The sequence below is a fragment of the Colossoma macropomum genome, unplaced genomic scaffold (genome assembly GCF_904425465.1).
Source record: "Colossoma macropomum unplaced genomic scaffold, Colossoma_macropomum, whole genome shotgun sequence".
NCBI lineage: Eukaryota > Metazoa > Chordata > Actinopteri > Characiformes > Serrasalmidae > Colossoma > Colossoma macropomum.
In genome coordinates, this window is record NW_023494794.1 from 28,556,121 (window position 1) to 28,578,801 (window position 22,681).

General features: G+C 38.7%; 1 protein-coding gene across 4 annotated transcripts; it reads left to right on the top strand.

The window, feature by feature from the left end:
- The first annotated feature begins 5,937 nt into the window (after window positions 1-5,937).
- Window positions 5,938-13,687, top strand: tnfsf13 (TNF superfamily member 13). 4 transcript variants are annotated; one of them, XM_036580751.1, is made up of 6 exons: window positions 5,938-6,304; window positions 8,674-8,761; window positions 9,393-9,443; window positions 9,623-9,741; window positions 10,338-10,470; window positions 11,873-13,687. In XM_036580751.1, the coding sequence occupies exons 1-6, from the start codon at window positions 6,110-6,112 to the stop codon at window positions 11,980-11,982; spliced, it is 696 nt and encodes a 231-aa protein (XP_036436644.1). In that variant the 5' UTR covers window positions 5,938-6,109; the 3' UTR covers window positions 11,983-13,687. The 4 variants fall into 4 exon arrangements, 2 of the variants coding, with proteins under 2 accessions (XP_036436644.1, XP_036436646.1); XM_036580753.1 differs by having other exon boundaries at window positions 9,396-9,443; window positions 11,873-12,236; XR_005007767.1 differs by lacking the exons at window positions 9,623-9,741; window positions 10,338-10,470; window positions 11,873-13,687 and having other exon boundaries at window positions 6,199-6,308; window positions 9,396-9,418.
- The last annotated feature ends 8,994 nt before the right edge of the window (window positions 13,688-22,681 follow it).

Here is a 22,681-nt window from a genome sequence, read left to right on the forward strand (position 1 = left end):
GGGTCCATGGGGGTCCTGACCACTGAAGAACAGGGTAAAAGGGGGCTAACAAAGTATCAGAGAAACAGATGGACTACAGTCTGTAACTGTAGAACTACAAAGTGCACCTATATAGTAAGTGGAGCTGATAAAATGGACAACGAGTGTAGAAACGAGGTGGTCATAATGTTATGCCTGATCAGTGTATCTACAAGGTTAAAGATTTGGCTTAATTTTGAGAGAATGTTTGTATTGCGTTTTGGTTTTGGGGAGAGTTTATGCACAATACTGTGGCGTGACTTTATGTGATGACAACCTCGTGAAGACAGACTGGTGTAAAAAAGGCAGTTAAGTGGTTACCTAAATTTTGGAGAGGAGCTTCTGAGGTGTGATTTTCTGGGTGTTGAGAGGAAAAATGTAATAAAGTCATCCAAGTGCAGTAGAGAAATGCAAAAAGAGGGAGGAAAGCAATGAGTGTGTTGCTACACTCCTAAACTTAACTGCAGGCTCAGCAGAACCTACATTAGTCTTAGTGTTAATGTTAGTTTATGGTGCTTTTCCACCACATGTTATAGCTCAACTCGACTCTTCTTGCTTTTGGTACTAGCTACTTTTTTACCACTTTCAAAGGTTCAAGGGTTCTTTAGTAAAGAATATGGTTCTATATAGAACCATCAACACTCGAAGAGCCCTTTACATGATTGAAGGGTTCTTTGCATCATTAAATGGCTCTTCAGACTGATGGAGAATGTGTTGTAGATGGTTCTATATAGAACCTTTTTGAAAAGGGTTCTGTGTAGCATCAAAAAGGGTTCTTCCACTGATAGAAGATTGACATTGTAACAATAGAAGAACCTTTTTGGGTGCTATATAGAATCCTTTAAAAAAGTTTCTATGTAGAACCAGGACATTTTCCATCAATCAGAAGAACTATGACGTAAAGGGTTCTATGAGTGTTCATGGGTCTATATGGTACCATTTTCTTTACTAAAGAACCATCTTTTTCAAGAGTGTAACGAATAGATTTAAGATGATTTCATTTGCCAAGATGTCCAGAGTAGATGTTTGCACCACTCAGGATCACAGAGACTCATTTGATTTAAAAATGCGCATCCAGGTGGCGCCATTCCTTTCTTTTGACACAGAATCGCTAAATCCACCCCTGCTGAGAGTGAGCGTACCACTAATATACTGAAACAAACTGACAGAATATATGAAGATAAAGCACTTTCTGAGGTCAAGAAGATCAAAGAAGAGCATCGAAAAGTATCTATTTTCAGTTTTGATAAAGGGAGCGGTGGACTTATTGCGATCAGAGGACTCATGATTAACTAAAAAACCCAATTATGATTTTAAAACAATCACTTTATTTCAGATCTTTATGTCTCTGATGATTCTCTTGACAACACAGATGATCTTCTGATGACCTCCAACTTACCTGAAAGGAGAACTTTAATCACAAATGCTCCCAAAAATGACACATTAATGAAATTAAAGAATTCAATTTGATCTCAAATATAATTTTCTACTTCATTAAACACAACACTATGATATAAATTTCTAAGCCAGACTAGGACCCTCTGCTTCGTGATTTGTGCTGCCCACTAACGTCGTTAAAGGATGCCTACAGAATTCTGAATTTTGTTGTGGCAAAAAAGGCTAAAGCTAATTAATGAGCTCATTGTTGAATACCAGTCAAGTTTTCTGAAGCATCGGCACATTTCCCATAACATCAGACTCATATTGGATCTGGTAGAATATAAAGACTTACTGTTTAATGCCAAGTCATCAGTTCTTTTTTTAGATTATGAAAAGCAAACCACAGCATTAGTCATACATCAGTTTGGGGAAGTTTAAAAGTCTTTCAATTTGACTAATTTTTCATTTCAGCTCTAAAACATTGTGCAGGGACGTTAGAAACGTTGTTAAAATTCAGGGAAACAAGCCTTCGTCAAGTCCTCTGTCCCCTCTGCTATTGCTGTTAACACCGCAATTCTAAATATGATCATTAACCGAAATCAGTTCAGAGGAATTACTGAAGAAGAAATTGTGAAAGAAATTCGCCGCCTGTTTTTCTGGACAGTGTCATTCAAACCTCTACAAATAATAACAAGACTCCTGAGAATCTGTATAACAGATAAAGTCTCCTACCTTGGAATTAAGATAACAGATTATTCACAAGAAATGAGTAACATAAACTTAGATCTGCGTAATGCCTCTAGTATTCTCTCCTCTCTAGATGTCCTTCTCTTGCCTTCTTCATAGAATATTACTCAGTTTAATTTGAAAGAACAAACCTTACAAAAAGAAAAAAGGATGTTATCAAAAATAAAACAGAAGACGGTAGACTAAATGTATTTCCTTTATGTAATAATGGTAGTAAATTAGGTTGAAAAATCTCTAAAATATCCTTATTGCTTATAGAATATTATAGAAAACTTTGCTGTAGTGTCCACAGTTTCCAATCATGCTAGCGAACTTCCATAAGCAGGCACTACTTTTTCTGGTCTCTTATGATAAACTACACTCCCCAGTGTTGCTTTATTTGCAATAACAGAGACCCAGAGGTGGTAAGTAATTAAGTACAAGGAGTTATTTGATCTGATGTTCAGTATTGACTGATAAAATAAAAATCTACATGTTTTCTTAGTAGAGATTCCAACAATGTCCATCTCAAATTCATGTAAAGGAAGTCAAGCATGTAAACATGTTTGGGGCTCTAGACGAGTGGATTTTTGTGGATGATGCCTGCAGTTCTAGTATAAACCATTATGTACGCTCACTTTAATGGATGTGCACCTCTAACCCTCAATATAAAGATATCTTATTTAAAAAAATCATTAGAAATGTTTTTTAAAGAAATATTTTTACTTTTTTACTTTAAGTACATTCATAAGCATGTACTTTTATACTTCTACTTGAGTAAAAAATCTAAGTCATACTTAGACTTTTACTCGAGTATTTTTTTTCTAGATTACTAGTACCTTTACTTAAGTAAAGGACTTGTGTAAAAGTAGTTTATTCTTTGAAAACTGGTGCAGGGGCCCATATTTCACTGCTAAGTCAACGGATAAATGATGAAAAAAAAAACAAAAAAGGGTCCTAATTAATTTTTTACGTGACCACTTTATATCCTCTCTTTATACCTTGTTAGTGCTCAGGCTGTTTTTGTTGCTAATGCATGTAAATGAGCTCAGTTCTGATTGGCTGTCCTGTATCGTGCCTGTGTTCAAAGAGCAATCAAGGCTGAAACACTACTTATAACTTCAACACGAGTAGGCAGGGCTCAGCTGCTGTAGGCTGAATAGGTGGACATATGTAAATGTGTGGCGTCACAAAAACAAAGAACTCAGAATTCAGAACTAGTCTGATTTTTGTGGCATATGAGAGATACATGAAGGAACCTTTAGGAGGCAGCGTTTCATACAAACAATCAATTTGGACATGAATGGGTGCCTTGCTGACTCTGACTACTGTATGACTGTGTCTGAAACTCATCGCTGTCTGATGAAAAAAGTATCCAAAATAGTAACTTTACAGGAGAAAGTAAAAACGCTCTTGACCTTTAGTGGAAGTTAAAGGAAAGAGGTTTTATTCCAAGTAATTTTTGGAGCCTCTCTTTTGGTCCATTCATTAAGAAATTTTCACACAATGCACTGATAGAAATAAAGGTACTGTGCAGGTACATTTTCGTTCATCAAGGTACAAATAATGTAAATGTTCCCTCAAAGGTACAACAGTGGTTCTAAGGTATAACTGTGAACCTTAAATAAGTTTTTTCCGGGTGAAAAGTTCGTATTTATTCCTTATTCCTTCAGTCAGGGAACATAACTGAACCATAATCCACTGAAATGATATGTTCTAAGCTGTACTGACTCCACACACCCCGTCTCGTCTCCAGGCTTTTATTTTACTGTTCTGTTTTAAAACATTCAGTTATGAAAAGGTACAAATACGAACTTTTCACCTGGAAAAACTTATTTAAGGTTCACAATCAGACTTAAAACCACTGTTGGAGCTTTGAGGGACATTTACATTGTTTGAACCTTTTTTTCTAAGAGTGTAAAATATTTTCTCCTCTATATAATATTTCTGTAGTGTTGTATTGTGGCAATCTATAATATGTGTAGTATGCTGTGATAAACTATAGTATAGTATGGTAAATAGACCAAATTTACTGTAAAATTGTACAGAAATCTAAAAAAAATCTGAACTGTCACTGGGGTGGTACCCTCAAGGACACAAATTTTACCATAATCCATTTAAATGATATTTTAATGGTTGCATTGGCTCCACACATCCTCTCTTTAAATTTTACTGTTCTGTTTTAAACATTAGATAATTAGAAAAAAAATTAACGTTTCGTTTCCCTGGGTTAAAACATATTTAAAGTGCACAATTGGACTTTAAAACCATTCTTGCACTGTTAAAGGTAAAGTTTACATTGTTTGTACCTCGATGAATGAAAAATGTTCCTGCACTGTACTTTTCTTCTGACTATGTAGTATTTTTGTTCATATATGTAATCAGTATCTTGTTTTAACAAAGATAATTAATGACAGTATAGAAGTTATGATAAGCTAAAGGCTCTCATCATAGTGTTTGGCAGGGAACGTTTAGTATTAATTATCTTGTAAGTATGTGAGTGCAGTGCTTTGTGTATATTTGGTGGTCATTCACCCTCTGACCGCTACAAAATGAAAAAAAATCCCAAAAACCTGAGCCAGTGTTGGCAACCTCATCGCTGACCCTTCCCTGTAGTCTAATAATCTATATATAGTACTTCTGTAGTGTCCTGAATAGTAAACTATAAGAAATGTCCATATTTACTGTAAGATTCTGTAGAAGGGAATTCCACCAACTTTCACCATCAAAAAGTACCATAAAAATATTAGTAACACTTTATTTGGAGTGGTCCTTTGTAGAAGAGTAATAAACTCTTAATGGAGTATCAGTAACACAGTAACATCATTTCAGTGAAGTAGCAGTAATGCAGCATCTGAATACACTGAAGTAAATATCTTGAAGCTGTATTGTTGATATGTTACATGAAGTAGAATTTATATGGTACTTCCATTAGGCCCTAATCCTAACCCTGGCCCTATTCCTAACCTTAACCTCAACCCAAAACCTAATCCTAACACTCACCCTGGCCCTAATCCTAACCCTAACCTCAACCCAAACCTAATCCTAACACTCACCCTGGCCCTAATCCTAACCCGAACCTTAACCAATCCCTAATCCAGTGTATCTCCAGGTACAGGATGGTGTCAGTGTGTCTGTATCCACTTGTCGAGGATGTTGAGTGTTTATTTCATCTAAAAAGGAAAACTCAAAATAAAGTGTCACCAAAATTAATTTGAGTTGAGTGATTCAGAGTGGTTTGGTGTGAAATGGTTCAGATGCCTTTACAGTGGTGGTGATAGGAACCAGGGGTCGCCATGACTACAACACAGATATAGACATTTTATTTACTATCCAGAACCACCAGTGAATCTACACGAGTCTTCTGAGTTTATGTGGAATATTAATGATGGGAAAATAGGAAAATCTGAAATAATAAGTTTTCTTTTGGGGACTATTCTGCCTCACAGCGCCCTGCATATATTCCTCCACCATGAATGGAGCTTAAAAACATTTTAGATTTTGCATCATTTAATTATGGAGAAATTTTTAAAAATTGAGTTCCCCATTCATAGTGATGCAGAAGCCAAAATAACCTCTCAGTATTCTTTTTTTGGTAAGAGCTGTTTTTGTAAAATGTTGGCCCTGCGAGGTTTGTTGACCTCTTATCCATGACTGTCCTGGCTTGTAGCGGGAAGCCTCATTAGGCCCCTGTGGGCTGGAACTGTCTTTCTTTTTTTGTTTTGTTCTCTTGGTGACTAAGCACGTTATTATTTCTCCCTCCCATCCCTGCCCTCCTTCCCGATCACGTTACGAAAGTGAAACTGGGCAGAGGGGAGAGTGGGGGTGAAAATGGCATTTCCTAGAAGCTCTGAAAAGCCAACGGTGGAACTCCAGCCCTCCACTTCTGCTTTATCTTAAGGGCTTTTACTGCTGCTCAGCTGGAGCTCTGCATAGTACATATAAGCTCCTAATCCTCTTCACCACCACCACCACCGCCGTCGGGATGGAGAAGCGTTATGTCTTGCTCGTGACTCTGGTCTGCATGAGCCTGGCTCTGACCCTCCTGGTCGTGCAGTGGCGTCACATCCGGTCAGTGACTGTCGAGCTGATGGATCTGGAACGCAGGGTCAGAGCTCTGCAGAAGGGGCAGGAGTGGTGGCAGGAGGGGATCTGCTGCCCCTCAGGCACGTGCTGCGGGGTAGGTGAGTGCATATTTGAGCGTCCATCTGTTTGTCCGTCTGTTTAAAGCTACACAACAAGACCCCTCAGTGTTGCATTCACTCTTACAGCGTTTCCAAGTGTAGCTGAGCAGAACCGAAACACTATAGTTGTGAATTAAACACTGTAAGAGTTGATCTGAAAGTGAATTCAGTACCTTAAGGGATGCATTCAACACTCTATAATGCTGTAAGAGTGAACGCAAGAGAGTTAGCTCCACGCTGTAAGAGTTAATTCAGTGCTAGACAGATAATTCAGTACTGTGTCAGTACGTCCTGTGATCTAAGAGTAAACTATAAACTGTAAAAGTGAAACACACATTGAGCAGGAAGTTCAACTTTGTTAAAGATTGACTTTCACACTGTACGAGTGAAGTTAGCATCACAGGATTGAATGCAATACTGCAATTAGTAATCAAGTAAATTCAGTGTTTAACAGGGCAAAACTGAATGAATGTAACATTGTAAGGTGTTGTTACTGAATGCCATAAGTTTTATTTATGTGATATATCAGGAGTGCACTGCACATTGTAGGATTAAATGCAGTACTGTAATTATTTTTTTAATATAATAAGAGTGAATCAACACTGCAAAAGCACACTGAAATAGCACATTATAAGATAGTTCAATACCATATGAGTGAACTTAACGCCCATTAACAACATTTTTGAACTCAAGGCTCTGAGTGTTTTAATAGATCTCACTCAGTACTATAAGAGGGATTCAGTACAGTAAGAGAGTTAATTCAATACTATAAGAGCGATTCAGTACTGTAAGAGAGTTAATAAAGTACTATAAGAAAGTTATTTTGGTACTGTAAAAGTTTTTCAGTACTGTAAGAGAGTAAATTAAGCACTGTAAAAGTGATTCAGTACTGTAAGAGAGTTAATTCTGTAATGTAATAGAGTTAATTCAGTGCTGTAAGAGTGATTCAGTACTGTAAGAGGGTTAATTCAGTGCTGTAACAGTTAATTCAGCACTGTCAGAGAGTTAATTCAGTACTGTAAGAGTGATTTAGTATTGTAAAAGAGTTAATTTATCACTGTAAGTGTGATTCTTTACTGTTAGAGAGTTAATTCCATAATGTAATAAAGTTACTTCAGTACTGAAAGAAGAAGAAGTACTGTAAGAGAGTTAATTTAGTACTGTACGAGAGTTAATTCAGCATTGTAAAAGTAATTCAGTTCTGTAATAGAATTATTTCATTACAGTATGAGTGATTCAGTACTGTAGGAGGGTTAATTTAGGACTATAAGAGAGATTCAGTACAGAAAGAGTCAATTCAGTATTATAAGTAGGATTCAGTACTGTAAGAGAGTTAATTCAGTACTGTAAGAGAGCAAATTCAGTACTGCAAGAGAAATTCAGTACTGTAAGAGTGATTCAGTACTATAAGAGAGTTAACTCAGTACTGTAAAAGTGATTCAGTATTGTAAGAGGGTTAATTCAGTACTATAAGAGAGTTAATTCCGTACTGTAAGAGTGATTCAGTACTGTAAGAGTTAATTCCGTACTGTAAGAGTGATTCAGAACTGTAAAAGGGTTAATTCAATACTGTAAGAGTGATTCAGTACTATAAGAGAGTTAATTCAGTACTGTAAGAGTGATTCAGTACTATAAGAGAGTTAATTCAGTATTGTAAGAGTGATTCAGTACTATAAGAGAGTTAATTCTGTACTGTAAGAGTGATTCAGTACTATAAGAGAGTTAATTCCGTACTGTAAGAGTGATTCAGTACTATAAGAGAGTTAATTCAATACTGTAAGAGTGATTCAGTACTATAAGAGAGTTAATTCTGTACTGTAAGAGTGATTCAGTACTATAAGAGAGTTAATTCCGTACTGTAAGAGTGATTCAGTACTATAAGAGAGTTAATTCAATACTGTAAGAGTGATTCAGTACTATAAGAGAGTTAATTCAATACTGTAAGAGTGATTCGGTTTTCAGTGGAGTTTTGCTGGAAACCACTTTTTTCCTTCTAAAATTCATAACATTTTGTCACATAGTAAGAGGTCATTTTTAAATATTTTTTAAAGTATAATATACCAATGAAATATCAAAGCAATGTTAAAAGAAAATGATGGGTTTCTCTAACTGCCCCCTTCTGTGTTAATAATAACTTAAAAATGCAAAGCATTCCACTGACAGGCTTCAGCAGGACCCCTCCACCAGCCTTCCACACATACCGTTTCCCTGACCTTTAACTGACCCAACACAAGCTCCTTTGATTTGGGTGGCCGAACAACCGAAATATATACAAGGTCATTTTGACCGATTTCTATTTGAAAATGAACAATTTAAAAGACAAAGTCTCTGTTTCTCTCTCTCTCTATCTCTCTCTCCCCCAAAGTGTCAGGTGTGGGAGAATTCAGCATTTGGAGGCAGTAGAGGAAAGAGAGATGTTTCATCTCCAAGGAAAATCAGACAGAAAAGGCAGAGTGAGTCACTTCCTCTGAACACTCTTAACATCTTGACACACGTTCCTCTGAAAACAGCTTTAAAAAGAGCTTTTAAGTTGAACTTGAATTCTGCATGATTTAATAGTTAAGATGTAAACAGAGAGGTTCAGAGTCGTTTGGTGTGAAACGCTCCTTTCTCGAGAAACTTACCAAGTCAGAATTGTTCACAGTGGTGGTGATAGGAACCAGACGTCCGCCTCTAAATGCTCCCTTACAGAAAATGGCTATGAATTCGTTGCTCAGTGAGACATTGTTTCACAATAAGTTTGAGAAGATTTTGCCCTAAAACACATTTTTCACACCTGTTCATGGTGGAGGGATACATACACTGATTTCCATCACCAACATTCCATATAAACTCAGAAGACTCGTGTAGGTTCACTGGTGGGTCTGGATAGTAAATAAAATGTCTATATTTGTGTTGTAGTCATGGCGACCCCTGGTTCCTATCACCACCACTGTAAAGAAATCTGAACCATTTCACACCAAACCACTCTGAATCTCTCTGTTTATATCTCAAACACTGAACTATGTAGAAATGTTGGAAAATCTGTGGAATTCCCCTTTAAGCTGCATCAATCCTGAGCTGTGTTTTCGTTTTGTTCCTCAGCAGAGCGGCGCTCCTTTCTGCACCTGATTCCTGCCTCCGCACACTCGAACGGTATGGTCGTCAGCACACCTGCGACTGCACCTGTTAGCTGGAAGCCACACTTAGTTTAATTACATTTTATATCCTATAAAAGCTTTTGTAATAAAATGTTCAGGAAAACTGTAAACTGTCTCTGAATGCTGGTTTCCTCTCTCGGTCCACATTGCCGTGTCTCTTGTTTCGCTTCTCAGATGAACGTGATTTGACGGTTCTCACCTGGGCGCTTGGGCAGAGCCAAGGGGCGGGGCTACAGGCATCTGGGGAAACCATCACTGTTGTAACTGAGGGCAACTACTTTATTTACAGCCAGGTCAGCGCCTGTTTACCTGCCAATAGTGGTGCAAATCTCTGGCCTACAGAAGTCCGGAGAGGCCATGAGCTGTTGCTGTAATTTTCTGGATTGTTATCTTGAGATAACAAGATAAATAACTCATTATTTCAAGATAACAATTTTGTTATTGAGATAACAAGACAAATAACTCGTTATCTCGAAATAACAACTTTGTTATCTTGAGATCACAAGATAATTAACTCGTTATCTTAAGATAACAATGTTTGTTATCTCAATATAACAAGATAAGTAACTTGTTGTCTCAAAATAAGAATCCAGAAATGTGTAACTACCTCATGGCCTTCTGTACTGGACTTCTGTACTGACCTCACAACCATTTGATTTTTTAGGAAATCTGTACTATCATTCTAATTCATATTAAGACAGCCTGTTATATTTTAGTGAATGTTATTGTAATTATATGTTATGCATTGATCTGAAGGTGCCAGTTCAACTGCTTTGTTTTTGGAATGATGTTTTAGAATTGATGATAAAACTATAATTATTGTTTATATTAGTCGTTTAACCCCTAAATGCTTACCTGCGGACCAAAACCTCGCCTGTACCTGCTCCAGGTGCTGTACAAGGACGCCACCTGGGTGATGGGACACATGATCACCAAGCGGCTGAAGGGGGCGGAGACAAAACTGATGAAATGTCTAAAGAGCATGCCGAGTAACGACAGCGTCAACACGTGCTACACTGCAGGTGAGCTTTCATTACTGTTTTCTTCTCCTTCTCTCAAAACAGGGACGCTGCTCCTCCTACAGCTTTACATCCACACACATCACACTTCTCACTGTACTCCCACTGCAGCGGGGAGGAGGACGGCTTGGGCTTCTTATGTGTTATTAGACTTATTGCCCATTTCCTTACAGTTAATATTAAAGTTTAAACAGTTTTTATGATTCAAATTCTAACTGGTGCTTATAAGCCATTGGGATGTTGTCAGTGCAGACTGTAAATTATGAATCTTTATTATGTAATGAGTGCAGAGTGTCACTTATGAGCCACTATGATGTCATCAGAGCGGACTGTCAATCATGAGCCTTTATGATGTAAAGAGTGCAGACTGTCAATCATGAGCTGTCATTAGTACAGACTGTCAGTCATTGTCCATTGCAATGTCATCGGTGCAGACTGACATTTATGGTCCATTGTGATGTCATCAGTCCAAACTGGCACTTCTGGTCCATTGTGATGTCATCGGTGCAGACTGTCAGTCATTGTCCATTGCGATGGCATCGTTACAGACTGACATTTATGGTCCGTTGTGATGTCATCAGTCCAAACTGGCACTTCTGGTCCATTGTGATGTCGTCGGTGCAGACTGCCAGTCATGAGCCATTGTGATGTCACCGGTGCAGACTGTCACTTATGGTCCAGTGTGATGCCACACACTGGCAGACTGTCACTTATGGGACATTGTCTCCTATGGACAATTGTGATGTCATCATTGCAGTCTGTAACTTATGAAGCATTTTGATGTATCAGTGCTGTCTCCCACTTGTGGTCCATTGTGATGTCATCCGTGCAGGCTGAAACTTGAGAGGCATTGTGGTGGGACATTATGATGTCATCAGTGCGTCCTGTCACTCCCACAGGCTCCAGAGGCCTTCAGAACTCTAGCTTTGTAACTCCTGGTCATTAAAATATTTTCACAGTTCTAGAAGGCTTTTTATCCTGAGGCCTTCAAGCTTATCTTCAAGCTTCCTTTTCTGTTTCTTTCTCATGTCCTTGTAAAGAGATTCGGTGGCTGGGGACTTGGCCACAAACCCTGGGCTTGACCCCATGATAAGTGTCCTATTGCCACAGCAAAGCGCTTAATCTGAAGCAGCTCTGTTTGACGTTTCCTGTTACAGAGGAAAAAAAAACACTGTGAATCAGCGAAATGACACGAGCACAGCGAAAACAATCAGACAGCTGTTATATGTGCACTCTGGGACGTAACTGTGCATTGATGCGTTCTATAACAGCAGAGTTTCACAACTTTTAATATGAATAAGAAAAGGCCTCTCATCTCAACTACTACAGTAAAAACAACAGATTTCCTGGTAATCATTTCGCTGGTTAGAGCTCTATGTTTATGTTGATGTGTTTTCTTTTTAAGGCGTCCACTTCCTGGAGTCCGGATCAGTTCTTGAGCTCTCCATCCCTCGCAAATCTGCTGAACTCATCCTCGTTGCTCACGCCACGTTCCTGGGGATCTTCAGTATCTGAGCTCTCTGCTTTCCCTCTCTCGTGTCTTTATTTAGAAACCTCACTATACTATGTTGGCTAAAGCCCTGCTGGAGCTGGATCAGTGTTATTAGAGTAGGTCGGGTGATGTCATTTGTAAAGGATTCGACAGGCCGATTTGGATAGGATAAAGTATCTGTGTAATTTCCCCAAACTGGCTCAGATAGCATGGATCGAAACGCTCAGTTTAGCGTTAAAATTGTGATTAAACAGTGATTTCAGACACCAAAAACAAATGTCCAGTTAATATCAGATGGAATAGCACTAACAAATGCTGCCTAACACTACAGAAATCGCTCTGCCCTGCGAGAGGAAGCTTTAGATATTTCATTTTCATTCTTCTAATAAACCCATCAGCAATTTTTTTGATTACGGTCATCCTGTGCTGAGCTTGAGGATAAAGGAACTGCGCAAAGAGCTCCATGTTAGCGGTTAGCTTCGTCTCCTAGTCAGCAAAAAACAGAGGTGCTGACAGTTTACAGCCAAAAAAATGTTAAACTCACACAAAAATGCATGAAAAAATACTTCAAAACCAGTTAATTTTAACCTTAATATGAAATTGTACAGCATTTAACATGAAATCAGTAATGAGCTTCTTACATTATGTTATCTGCCGTTTTGAAAATTTGCAGATAAGCATTTAAGATGGTGCTGGAGTGACACAATTGGCCTTTCAAACACACAAGCGCAATTTCTTATCACTGCTATAAAGAACCAAAAGCTTTTTTATGATCCCTGTCAAAACTTTAGGAAACACCTGGACAAAGAAACTCTTCCAGTGAAATACTTACGTGATTAGATTTGAATGTGTTTCTTATTTTCAAACTTGCAGAGCTCACACAAACTCAGTGATGCTTTCAGAGTATTAACATTTTTCAATGTGTTATATATGATAGGACCCATGCAGTCAGAGAGGCCAATGAATAGCAGCGATATTGTAACTATTCCTCATACAGATTTTTTAAAAACCGGTTTACCTTTATAGGCTCAGCTTAACTGCTTCAGTATTCTACAAAAGCAGAACCATGTACAGCCAGTAAAGCAGAGTAAACTGGGTTATCTGTGCGTGTCCAGCCTGAATGCATATCCATTTACCAGCTAAGGTCAGTCGTGAACAATGCAGATGGGCAGTGGCTGAAATGTATGCCAATCAAAGTGTTGATAACTGATCGGACGTGTGGGCCTGTTCAGATTCCAGCTGCATTATTAAGTAGCACAGTTTATTCATTTGAAATACTTTTAAAAACCCACCAAAATCATGACAGACCAGCCCAAACTTATGTCCACCCACCAAAGCGCTTCCCCCCCTGCCAAATCCAACCAGATCCACCCAATCTGGCAACCTTGTGTGATGTATGTTAGCAGGATTGGCTATAACAACGACTGACGTGGCAGATCCATACTGGATTAAAACCACAGATCTCGTGAGTAACCGCTCAAGCTACAGCACCTCCCAAGTCAGACTCACCAGCTCCAGCAGGGCTCATGTGGGCCTTCAGTAACGTCAGCAGAGCTGATTTCACAATGCAGGGTTTTACAGTATAGCTATAGTGACCAAACTGCACAGAGACGTAACTAACCAATCATAATGAAACTAAACACAAAAAAAAAATCAGTGACTATATATAGAAGGGGAAATCCACTGATTTTTCAAAATTTCTACATACTTCGCTCGTTGAAATTGAGAGTGGTTTGGTGTGAAATGGTTCAGATGTCTTTACAGTGGTGGTGATAGGAACCAGGGGTCGCCATGACTACAACACAAATATAGACATTTTATTTACTATCCAGAACCACCAGTGAACCTACACGAGTCTTCTGAGTTTATATGGAATGTTGATGATGGGAAAATATTCCCATAAACTAGTGGAAAATCTGAAATAATAAGTTTTCTTTCGGGACTACTGAATGTATTTAAATGCAAAAATTTTCTCAAAACTATCATCAGTCATCAGGCAGTGAATTCATAACCATTTCATGTAATAACTTGCTGTGAGGGAGCTTTTAGAGGTGGACGTCTGGTTCCTATCACCACCACTGTGAACAGTTCTGACTCGGTAAGTTTCTCTAGAACGGGGCGTTTCACACCCAACCACTCTGAACCACTCTGAACCACTCTGAACCACCCTGTTTACATCTTAATCACTTCAATACGCAACAATTTTGACAGAATTGTCACCTTTAATTAATAAAATGTGAAGCTGATTGCTCTCCTCGTTAACATATTTGAGTTAAAGTGAAAGTGTCAACATGTGAAACTACTCAAAGTACAAATCCATCAAAGTTGTACTTGTGGGGGAGACAATGTAAACACTCATCTGCGACATATATACATTATTCTCTCTCTCTTTCAGAAATCAGTGCACGCAAAGTTGTAAAAAGGGCTGCACACCACTTAGCTCAGGTTCTTTGTAAGTCTCGTGTAACACTTAACGTACAGCAGTCACACACACGGCTTTGTATTAAAGTGTTAAAACGGTCCGGGGTGTGTTTGCATTGTTTGTTCTCATCATTCATCCATTAACTGAATAAAACATGTTTGAGTTTCATACTAAATGTGGTGATGTTTGATCTTCTGCACTCCACAGAGATACAACAGCGACACCCAGCGGCCAAACACACTCACATTCAGCTACTGAAAGGGCAGCCTTCATTTTAGTCATTTTCATCACCAGGTGGCGCAGTGCCGCCTTTAAGTGTAAATTAAAGGTTGTATATTATGTATACATACAATATATAATCATATATAGAACTCATAACTTATACACAGCACAGAATGTTTCTAAAGCAAAAGTTTTAAAGTGTTTATTGTACCAGAATGTCAGTGTCTACATTCTTCTTCAGAAATCTTCTCTTATAAACCAGAAATCTGTATGTATACAAGTTAAAATAATAAGTGATATTTTTTATATAAAATTGTATTTTTTCAAGTACTTCAAATCTGTATGTTGTAGGAAATGTTATAAAATAAAATTTAAAAAAATCGGTGAAAGACAAAAGGAAATCGAGATATTATATAGATATATAATTAAACATGGAATCATAGAGTTACAGAAATGATGCACTAAAATTAGCATAAAATCATAAAAAACAGCCAACAAAGTGTTCTCTGCGGAGGATTCGTTCAATTATTTGAACTTACAAAAGCAACAAAGCATGCCATTTTAGCAAGGGTGCCCAAACTTTTGCAACTGTATATATGTATCTGCAGTACTGATCATTTCCAGTTAAAACAGCCGTTAATTTACTCATCCTGGAAAAAAAAAACAGAAAACAGATTAAACACAAAATCACACAGAATCCTCAACAGCTAAATCTACTCAGCTGTTTAGTGTTCAGTGTGTCTCTCTTTACCTTTATTCCAGCTTCCGTTCTTTTCAGGAGACTCACTTTTAGTTCCTCAAAGAATCTGCAGACGCACCTCCAAAGTTCAGTCTTAGAAGCTGGTTGATCATTTTCTGAAGTAATCAAACACATTCAGTGATTCAATTCTATGTATATATACACCGATCAGGCATAACATTCTGACCACCTCCTTGTTTCTACGCTCATTGTCCATCTTATCAGCTCCACTTACTATATAGGTGCACTTTGTAGTTCTACAGTTACAGACTGTAGCCCATCTGTTTCTCTGATACTTTGTTAGCCCCCTTTACCCTGTTCTTCAGTGGTCAGGACCCCCATGGACCCTCACAGAGCAGGTACTATTTGGGTGGTGGATCATTCTCAGCACTGCAGTAACACTGACGTGGTGGTGATGTGTTAGTGTGTGTTGCGCTGGTCTGAGTGGATCAGACTCAGCAGTGCTGCTGGAGTTTTTAAACACCTCAGTGTCGCTGCTGGACTGAGAATAGTCCACCAACCAAAAATATCCAGCCAGCAGCGTCCTGTGGGCAGCGTCCTGTGACCACTGATGAAGGACTAGAGGATGACCAACACAAACCGTGCAGCAGCAGATGAGCTATCGTCTCTGACTTTACATCTACAAGGTGGACTGACAAGGTAGGAGTGTCTAATAGAGTGGACAGTGAGTGGACACAGTGTTTAAAAACTCCAGCAGCACTGCTGTGTCTGATCCACTCGTACCAGCGCAACACACACTAACACACCACCACCACGTCAGTGTTACTGCAGTGCTGAGAATGACCCACCACCCAAATAGTACCTGCTCTGTGAGGGTCCATGGGGGTCCTGACCACTGAAGAACAGGGTAACAAAGTATCAGAGAAACAGATGGACTATAGTCTGTAACTGTAGAACTACAAAGTGCACCTATATAGTAAGTGGAGCTGATAAAATGGACAATGAGCGTAGAAACAAGGAGGTGGTCAGAATGTTATATATACAATGGAGATAGGAGATTTTGTTCCAACAGCAGCGATATGTGTGTATATACAGATATAGATAGGTTACTGTGTGTTTGAGTGTGCCTGATTACCTGCTGTCAGATCTGGAAAATGTTTTGTGTATGAGCAAAAAGCCCCTACAGCAGGTTAAACTCTGCTATTCTACATTTCTAATTCTACTGTACAAATATTTGTATCCACATATTAAAACCAAAAAAAAAAGAAAACAATGAAATGAAAAAGTGCTTTGTTTCCTTATTTTTGACCTTTTTGGTCATTTTCCCAGCCCAACGCCTTACACAGAAATAAACTCTCGTCCAGGAGAAGAATATCTGGGGTCAAACGCTCACGTCCAGCTGCCCCGACGTTCCAGGCTCCCCATAAATTCTTCATTTTTAATCAGCACGTATTGTTTCGTTTAGCTTTTTCCCATCATCTTTGAGTTTGTGAGTTTCAGAGTCATCAGTTTTCACTGTGTGTCGTCTGGCACTATGAGTGTGTGTGTGAGAGTGTGTGTGTGTGTCCTTGCGTCCAAATTAAAACAGGATAAATTATATATGTAAACACATAAAATGTCTTCATATCAAAAAATCTACAGAAACTACACAGACGAAGTCTAAAGTGGTGATTCCCCTTTGCAGTAAAATAAAGCTTTACTGATCGTTCAACACAGTTTTAACAATAAACGATTGTAAAAGCTGGAATTAATGTCATTCAGAGTGTTGGTCACACACTGTTGCCATAGCTGGTAGCTAATGAAATAGCAAAGAAGAGAAAGATTCAAGACGAAGAGAGAATTTATGGATGAATGAACACTCATTTGCATTTTTATGCTGTCCTACTGCTTTCCCGATATGTTTAATCTGCAGCAACACACTGTCAACCACCAAAAAGTCCACCAAAAACACTGAGAGACATTTTACAAGAAACTGTTCTACTGTTGCTGTAACGTTTCCTGCCAGAGATGCGAGAAAAGCAATAGCTGAGCTAAAGCTTAAAGCAGAGCAAAGTAAGTCTGAGTTTTTGTTTATATTATATTTGTTAGCCTATATTAGTAGATCAGCACATACGGAGACATATTTACAGCCAAGATGGTAAAACATTAACTTTCCCAGCAACCAAACAGCCAATAGGTACAACCTTTTTCAGGTGTTTCTGATCAGGAAATCAAAAAAAAAAATAAGTGAGCAAAACAAAACTGCAGTTTACAAAACTGATTAAAAGCTGCAGAGAAAATGTGACCCCTAACAACCACCTGGAAGAGCTGGTCGACCCCAAAACAGCCACCATCAGATAAACAGCACTTAAAGCTTTCATCTCTGAGAGAGAGGAGAAAATCAAGCTGAAATCAAGTCAAATCAAATCAAGATCTGAAAACATCCACAGGTGTTTCTGTCCATCCTTCCACTGTGAGAAGACGACTCAGCGCTGTGGGTCTGAAAGGATGTGTAGCTGTCAAGAAGAACCTCACTGAGAAAAGGAGACGGACACATCAAACAAGGAAGCTGAACGATGGACTGACCACCCCAGAGTCCAGACCTCAACACCACTGAATGTGTTTGATTACTTCAGAAAATGATCAACCAGCTTCTAAGACTGAACTTTGGAGGTGTGTCTGCAGATTCTTTGAGGAGCTGAAAGTGAGGGTCCTGAATAGAATGAAAGCTGGAATAAAGGGACAGAGTGACTCGCTGAACACTGAATATGTTTTTCCTGATACTAAAAAATGAATATTGTATCATATTCAACATCAGCGCCGATCAGAAGTAGAGCACACACACACACACACACACACACACACACACACACACACACACAGAACAGCAGGAAGCTGTACATCATCAGTGGAGTGTGTGCGGTTACAGGAGCTCCAGTGCATTGCCAGGTCAGGAAAAGAAAGGGAGAGAGAGAGAGAGAGAGAGAGAGAGAGAGAGAGAGAGAGAGAGAGAGAGAGACGGCGTCTTCCTCCTATTCTGCTCACAGTGGCCTTTATTGTGACGGGGTCAGGGCCTCGCCAGCACTTCTACTCACACAGGATAGCTGTGTTTGTCATTACTCATGTAAGACTGAATTAAAGTGTGGCTGAGTGTGTGTGTGTGTGTGTGTGTGTGTGTGTGTGTGTGTGTGTGTGTGTGTGTGTGTGTGTGTGTCCTATTTTAAAAGGTTTATGTAAGTGAAAATAAGGGAAATGTCTGAAATAATGGCTTGAAATAAATATACACTGTGCTGTGTGGACTGTCGTATTAATTATTAATTGATTTAAAATGAGCAAAAGAAATTTCACTAATCAATCACTGTATAAACTTCAGATCTCTCACTAATCAATCACTGTATAAACTCCAAATCTTTCACTAATCAATTACTCTATAAACTCCAGATGTTTCACTAATCAATCACTCTATGAACTCCAAATCTTTCACTAATCAATCACTGTATAAACTTCAGATCTCTCACTAATCAATCACTGTATGAACTCCAGATCTTTCACTAATCAATCACTGTATAAACTCCAGATCTTTCACTAATCAATCACTCTATAAACTCCGGATCTTTCGCTAGTCAATCACTCTATAAACTCCGGATGTTTCACTAATCAATCACTGTATAAACTCCAGATGTTTCACTAATCAACCACTGTATAAACTCTAGATCTCTCACTAATCAATCACTGTATAAACTCCAGATCTTTCACTAATCAATCACTGTATAAACTCCAGATGTTTCACTAATCAATCACTGTATAAACTCCAGATCTCTCACTAATCAATCACTGTATAAACTTCAGATGTTTCACTAATCAATCACTGTATAAACTCCAGATCTTTCACTAATCAATCACTGTATAAACTCCAGATGTTTCACTAATCAATCACTGTATAAACTCCAGATCTCTCACTAATCAATCACTGTATAAACTTCAGATGTTTCACTAATCAATCACTTTATAAATGCCACATTTCTCAGTAATCAATCACTTTATAAACTCCAGATCTTTCACTAATCAATCACTGTATAAACTCCAGATCTTTCACTAATCAATCACTGTATAAACTCCAGATCTCTCACTAATCAATCACCGTATAAACTCCAGATCTCTCACTAATCAATCACTGTATAAACTTCAGATGTTTCACTAATCAATCACTGTATAAACTCCAGATCTCTCACTAATCAATCACTGTGTAAACTCCAGATCTTTCACTAATCAATCACTGTATAAACTCCAGATCTCTCACTAATCAATCACTGTATAAACTCCAGATCTCTCACTAATCAATCACTGTATAAACTCCACATTCCTCACTAATCAATCACTGTATAAACTCCAGATGTTTCACTAATCAATCACTGTATAAACTCCAGATCTTTCACTAATCGATCACTGTATAAACTCCAGATCTTTCACTAATCAATCACTGTATAAACTCCAGATGTTTCACTAATCAATCACTGTATAAACTCCAGATCTTTCACTAATCGATCACTGTATAAACTCCAGATCTCTCACTAATCAATCACTGTATAAACTAGAGATCTTTTACTTTTACAGGGATGCTTATCCTAGTTATCAGGCCTTCTACATGTATCACAGTCAACATTGTAAAACTTTGCTGGTTTCTGCTCTTTTATGATTAATTGCTTTGATTGTCCATTGATTAAAATATACCCAGTCGAGTTTCTGTATGTGCTGCCAAACCTCTGTATGATTCTCTGTTTTGTATGTGGTAAATAAAGTGGTTAATGTTTCCTCTAATGATTTTCTCTCTCACGCTCGCTCTTACGAAACGGCCAAAAATGTTCCAGAATTATTTTTATACTTTTACTACTCAGCAGATACACAAACAATAGAGAGAGAGCGAGAGAGAGAGAGAGAGAGAGAGACACACACACACACACACACACACACACACACACACACAGTGTGTTGTCCAGATCTTTCTTTGCTCTGGGGTTAATGTTATTTCCATTTGCTAATGCAGTTCTTCATTTGAACTCTAGATGGCGGTTCAGAGTCAGTTTCTGCTTGTTCTTGATACATGAACTACACATTTACACTGTATATCAACAGCTCTCTCTCTCTCCCTCCTTCCCTCTCTCTCTCTCTCTCTCTCTCTCTCTCTCTCTCCCTCCTTCCCTCTCTCTCTCTCTCTCTCTCTCTCTCTCTCTCTCTCTCTCTCCCTCCTTCCCTCTCTCTCTCTCTCTCTCTCTCCCCCTCCTTCCCTCTCTCTCTCTCTCCCTCCCTCCCTCCCTCTCTCTCTCTCTCCCTCCCTCCCTCTCTCCCCCCCCTCTCCCTCCCTCCCTCTCTCTCTCCCTCCCTCCCCCCTCTCTCTCCCTCCTTCCCTATCTCTCTCTCTCTCTCTCTCCCTCCCTCTCTCTCTCTCTCTCTCTCTCTTTCTCTCCCTCCCTCCTTCTCTCTCTGTCTATCTTTTTTCTCTTTTATTTCTTCTTTTTTGTTTCTTTCTCGCACTTTCACCCCCCTATATTTCTTTCTCTCTCTCTGTCTCATTCCTCCTTTTCTCTTTCTTTGTCTTTCTTTTTCTTTGTTTTTTCTCTCTATATCTTTTCTCTCTCTTTTCTTTTTCTTCTCTATTTTTTGTTTTAATTCCCTTTCTCTTTCATTCCTCTCTGTCCAACTCTGCCATTCCTTTTTCTCTTTATTTTTAATTTCTCTCTCTTTTTCCTCTTCCTGTCTCTTTCTCTCACCCTCTTTCATCACTCTTCATTCATTATCTCTCTCATTCCTTTCTTTCCTTCTCTCTGTTTTTTCTCTCTCTATATTTTTCCTCTCTCTCTCTCTTTCTCTTCACTCTCCCTCTCTCGCTCTCTTTCTCTCTCTCTCTCTCTCTCTCTCTCTCTATGTACATAATCTAAAACAGAAGATGTTTGGCTTTGTTTCCACTCTTTGGTCAATGTATAATTCCATATGTGCTGTTTCATCATTTTTATTATTAAAAATGTGGAAAAAAGTAAAAAAATGAAGAAAAACTACAAGATAGGTTCCAGCACCCCCCGTGACCCAGAAGGATAAGAGGTTTAGTGTGTGTGTGTGTGTGTGTGTGTGTGTGTGTGTGTGTGTGTGTGTGTGTGTGTGTGCGTGCAACTGTGCCAATCACTTAAAGGGCCCATATTCTACGTTATATTTTCCACATATGAGAGAGTTTATGTGCCAAAATCAGCCATAATTCATTTCTACATGGCCATTTTTCAACCTCTCTTCATCCCTCAGAATCGAACAGGCTGTTTTTGTTACTGTGCCTTTAAGACTTATAACATGCAAATGAACTCTGCTCTGATTGGCTCATTGTTCTCACTTATAAATCAGTCCTGGGTGAAACACTCCTTATAACTTGAGCATGAGTGGGCGGGGCTAAACCGCTATAGGCCAAATGGGTGGATGTATGTAAATGGGTTATTTTTATAACATCATAAAAACAGTGAATTCAAATCATATGTACATTTTGAAACTTTAACCTTGAGTGTGTTTACATGCACTTAATAATCTGATAACTGCAGAAACTTTTTGTCAGTAATGAGATTAATTGTTGACATGCACATGGGTAATCAGATAATAGGGAAACTCTGGGTCTACATGAATCAGACAGTAATCTGATATCTGCTTTATCTGCTTTTATCGGATATCTGCTGATTTTCGCTCCAAAAGTTTTTTGCTGCGTCTCGCGGCGACGCTGCTCAGTTATTTCCGGTACCGCCGTCTGTTCTGCACAGACTGAGAAATCCGAAAGAAATCAGAGTAAGAGTTTACATGCACTGAGAAATCAGATTACTGAGCTAAAATCCAGCCTCTTTATCGGATTTCTTAATTGGATTTCAAGATCGGAGTATGGTGTTCACACGACCATTTGAATAATCAGATAACTGAAGTCATTATGATCGGATTATTAAGGGCATTTAAACGCACCCAATGTTTACATACTGCATCAGACTCTTAATATAATAATAGATGATAATAGAACCTTTTCAGACGTCATATTTGTGAAAACGTTACCGCAGTGGTGGCGGTTATAAATGAGGACACGTTCGTTTGTCGTTTGTCGTTTGTCGTTTGGAAAGTTTTCATCTTCAGAGAGGAGCAAGTTTGACAAGGAATTCCGTTTTCCAGGATATGGGCTCTTTAAGTCGTTCCCACCCTGTTACTGGCTGAACCACTGGACCGAATCCAGTGGGAAACACTTGGACAAATGTCTTCTGCACACGAGCACCGTATCTAAGTTCATGTGTTATGCTCTCTCCTACAGACTAAAGCATGTGTTTTCAATATGCGGTTTGAGATCAGGAGAGAGAGCCAGCCGAGGCTGAGGGAAAATGTACGCGCG